The following is a 3,958-nucleotide window of genomic DNA, read 5'->3' on the forward strand; positions in this document are numbered from 1 at the left end:
GAACCATTTTCAGCTTCCCCTGGCTCCCCTTTCTTTGGTTTATTTGTTTCTACCACTTATTGAATTCTCCTATGTTTGCACATAGCCAGAACTTTACATACGTTACACACACATTTGCATGCAGTATTTCCCCTAGTGTCGGAAGCAGGTACTATGCCTATCCCGGTTTTACAGAGGGGAAGACTAAGACCCAGAGAGGGAAAGCAACTTTCCTAACATCACACAGCACATGGAAGACCGGGGACTGGAACTGTGTAGGCCTTGCTTTCCCCTGCTCTCCGTTACAGTCTCAAGCCATCCTCCACATGGCGGGCCACACCCGCTCTGGTGGTCACAGAGACTTCCTCAGGCACAGAAGCCATTATACTTCAGGGAGGCTAGAGCTGTGCAAGGGGTGTGAGTGACCAAGATGCCCTGGGAGCACCCAGGACAGAGTGGGAGCATGGAGACCCTTCCTGGGAGCGGGGAGAAGCTTCTGAGGAGAGGCCCTGGGAGCATGGGTGCCTGAGTGGGAGCCAACCTGGCCGGGAGTGTGGGAAGAGGAGCAGCGCAGAGGTGACAGGGCCAGAGCAGAGAGCTGTAGCCAGGGGTGGGCCCAGGGTGGGGGAGGGCAGGAAGCAGCGCTGAAGTGGTCAGCAGGGGCCAGGTCCTGAGGCACCCTGACTGTTCTGGAGCTCAGGGCCAGTCTCATAGGCCCCCGTGATGCCTGTGCTCCTGTGCAGCTGAGTGACTTCGGTGAGTCCAGGAGATGTGAAAGGAAAGCAGAGGCTCCACCTCCTCCTCGGGTGGTGTGCAGATTCAGGTCCCTCCATGCCCATGTGTGGTGGTTGGTAGCTTAGCAGGGAGAGTGGGGTCCTTGCACTCAGCACAGTAAGCCCTGAGGGCAGGGAGGGCTTTCCTGAAACTGCATGATGAGTAGACTGAGGGATGAAGGAATGAATGAATGAATGAAAGCAACACCAGGAGTACGCAGGAATCTGGTTTATTAGATGCAGGTTGGAAAAGCTGCCGGCAGCTCGGATGGGGTTAGGAGCTGGGTCTCCCCAGGCTGCTCTCTCCTCAATCCTCCAACGGGAACAGGGTAGATTAAGCTGCCAGAGTGGGAGGGTTCTGTGGGGGACAGCGAGCCCCTGCTGTTCTAGCATCCAGCACAGGCAGCGTAGGCACAGATTTCACATGTACTCGGGTCCTCAGCAATGGCCTCTGGACAGGAGAGATAGGGCCCCATGAGAGCCAGCTTCTCTTCCCCAAATCCCCCATCCTCCCTTGAGCCAAAGCTCGGACATCTGCCACCCAGTCCCCAGGAGAAACCCGGGCCTGTGCTCTATGACCAACTGGGCTTTCTGCCCCAAACCAAGACACAGGTACCACTCAAGCCAGCCAATCAGAGCAGAGATTCTACCCAGAAAAGAGCTACAGCTAAGACTAGATGAACCATGCATGACATAGTGCCACTTATGCATCAGCTCCAGCCAGGCCCTTCCTAAAGTAAGCCTTGCCAATCACAGCTGAGAAGAGGGCTTCATATGACCACCAATCAGAGCAGAGCCCCCTAGTCCCACCAATCAGAGCAGAGCCCCCTAGTCTCACCAATCAGAGCAGAGCCCCCTGGTCTCACCAGTCAGAGCACATCTCTCCCTCCTGTGCCATCAGTCAGGGAATTCCCAAGCCCCACCCATCAGAGAGGAAGCTACTCACCCAGCCTCTGAAGGATCTCCCTGGCATTGCGCTCCTTGCAGAGAGGCCTGAGTTCTTTGGGAAAGTTGGGATGGTTACAGAGGGTGGGAACCACACCAGAGCTCCTGCGGCTGAGCTCCTGGGGATCTCCGAGATCCTTGAGCTTCTTCACAGACTCCAAAGAAAAGGAGAACTTTCCATCCTGAGAGAGATATGTCCAGAGCATGAGGCCAGGCTGCAGCCTGCTCCCTGACCATTTCCTCCAGGACGGCCCCTCTCCAGCCCCAGTGGCTCAAGCAGTGTTTTTGGCAAATGGGAACCAGACACTCCACTGCAGGGCAGCGTGAGGTGGTTAGAACTCAGGACTCATGGCCAGACCCTGGGCTGAAATCCTGGTTTTGCTCTGTGGCCATGCACAGGTCGTTACACTCGGAGAGCCTTATACTCTGCACGTTGTGAGGAATGGAGAAAACGGACAGAATGTGTCAGATAAAACAGGTGCCCAATATGTGGAGCCGTAGCGCTGATTTTTAGGAAGCAGTACAGAGCTGGGACCAGGGCCAGGTTCCACATGGCCGAGCCCTGCCTGACAGCTGTGTGGGCTGACTACTCGGCCCCCAGCTCCAGCCTGCAGCCTGGTTGAGGTTGGAGAAGCAATAAAAGGCCTCCTGGGGCCTGGCTGTGATAGAGAGGGGGCCCCCTACTGGGTGCCAGACGGGCCTGTCACCGGCACCCACACCAGTGAGCACAAGGTTCCTCCAGGATGACCATGTGTCCTGAGATCCAGGCTGCTGCTCTGGCTGAGAACAGGACTGAGAAGTAAGATCTGGAATTGAATCTGAGGCCGGATCGTAAGAAGCTAGGAAAATCCCTTGGCAAGTGGCATGGGGAAACTGAGGCAGAGAGCTAACCACGCTGGCCGAGCAATTTACAGCCAGATGCAGGTCGCCAGGGCAGAAAGCCCCGGTGCCTGGCAGTGGGCCCCCAGGTGGCCTTTCCTCCCCGGGCATATCGCTGGTCACACGGTTCAGACCCTCTGACCTTTCATATCGCTGGTCATGCAGTTTAGACCCCCTGAATTCTCCTCCCTAGGGTTATCATCCAGGCCTCAGTCGTATTTCACTTCCAGGCCCAGAAAAGCAGCCCAACCAGGTGGGCGATGCTCAGACCAGCTGCAATGACTAATGACCCCCTGGCGCTGACCAATCAATAGAGACCACAACCCTGAAAGGGCACACCTGGAAAACTGAGGAATATTCTGCTGAACCGCCCCCTGAGCCCTCCCCTAAGATTCCCACCTACAAGAGAGAGATAAAGCCCTCAAAACAAAGGTCCTAGCTCACTCTCCCTCTGGGGAGGATGCTCGCATCTTTCCTTTCTCCCTCCTCTTCCCCCCCGAGGCGGGCATCTCCTAAACTCCAAGGGACCCAAGGAGACTTGCAACCAGGGGAGCAGTGGGCAATAGCGGCTGGTCCCAGGCTGACCCCCGGAACCTGCCTCCAAGTCTCCCTTTTCTCTGGCTCTCCAGTGAGCTGACAGCAGCCCCACTTAGCCTGTTGCGTTTTCTACCCTAGGCCCTTCCTTGTTTCACCGTCCCCAGCTTTAATAAACATCCTCTCTAAATCACCTGGACTTGCATTGTGAAATCTTTCCTGCATGAAGTCAAGAACATACCCACCACCAGCTGGCCCTAGGCAGACCCGCTCTGGGCCTGGTCCTTTCTGGTAACAAATCCAGGCCCTTCACTTCCCAGCCATGCACCCATAGCCAGTTCTAGAACCTCTCTGAGGATCAGTTTTCCTCCTCTGAAAAATGGAACTGATAATCCCTTCTTCCCAGAGTGATCTGGGGACCACACTGAGGTACGGGAGGGGCCTGGCCCATGGCTAGCCCTCAGTAAACTGCCTAATCACCTGCCTCTCCCAAGTCGCTATTTCTCTTCTCCCTACCTGATATACGTTGTCTTTCAAGTTTAAAGGAGGACTGAGGAGGGGGACCCTGAGGAAGAGCCAAGACTTAGACGCACACCCCCACTCCAGGCCCAAAGAGGGGGTGCTCTGCCAGAGCACAGGCTCCGTGCACTGGGGGCAGAGAGCCAGCTGGGCCAGAGCAGGGCAGGACTTACCTGCACAGTGACCCCCCCGGCCAGGGCGGCCCAGGATCCCAGGAGGCACAGTGCGGCGAGCAGAAAGGAGTCCATGGTAGCAGTGCCTGAGACGGGGTGGCTGGTTCTGGACACCAAAGGGAAACAGTGGGACTTTTAAAGAAGGCAGGGTTACTG

The 3,958-nt window shown here is 56.3% G+C and overlaps 1 protein-coding gene across 1 annotated transcript; it reads right to left on the minus strand.

The window, feature by feature from the left end:
- Positions 1 to 966: 966 nt before the first annotated feature.
- On the minus strand, positions 967 to 3,958 carry GUCA2A (guanylate cyclase activator 2A). Its single transcript, XM_024554672.4, has 3 exons — positions 3,803 to 3,958; positions 1,699 to 1,879; positions 967 to 1,203 (listed from the first exon to the last, which is right to left on the minus strand). Exons 1-3 carry the CDS (start codon positions 3,875 to 3,877, stop codon positions 1,139 to 1,141), a joined length of 321 nt encoding a protein of 106 aa, XP_024410440.2. The 5' UTR covers positions 3,878 to 3,958; the 3' UTR covers positions 967 to 1,138.

Source organism: Desmodus rotundus, chromosome 3 (assembly GCF_022682495.2).
Source record: "Desmodus rotundus isolate HL8 chromosome 3, HLdesRot8A.1, whole genome shotgun sequence".
In the NCBI taxonomy this organism is placed as follows: Eukaryota; Metazoa; Chordata; class Mammalia; order Chiroptera; family Phyllostomidae; genus Desmodus; species Desmodus rotundus.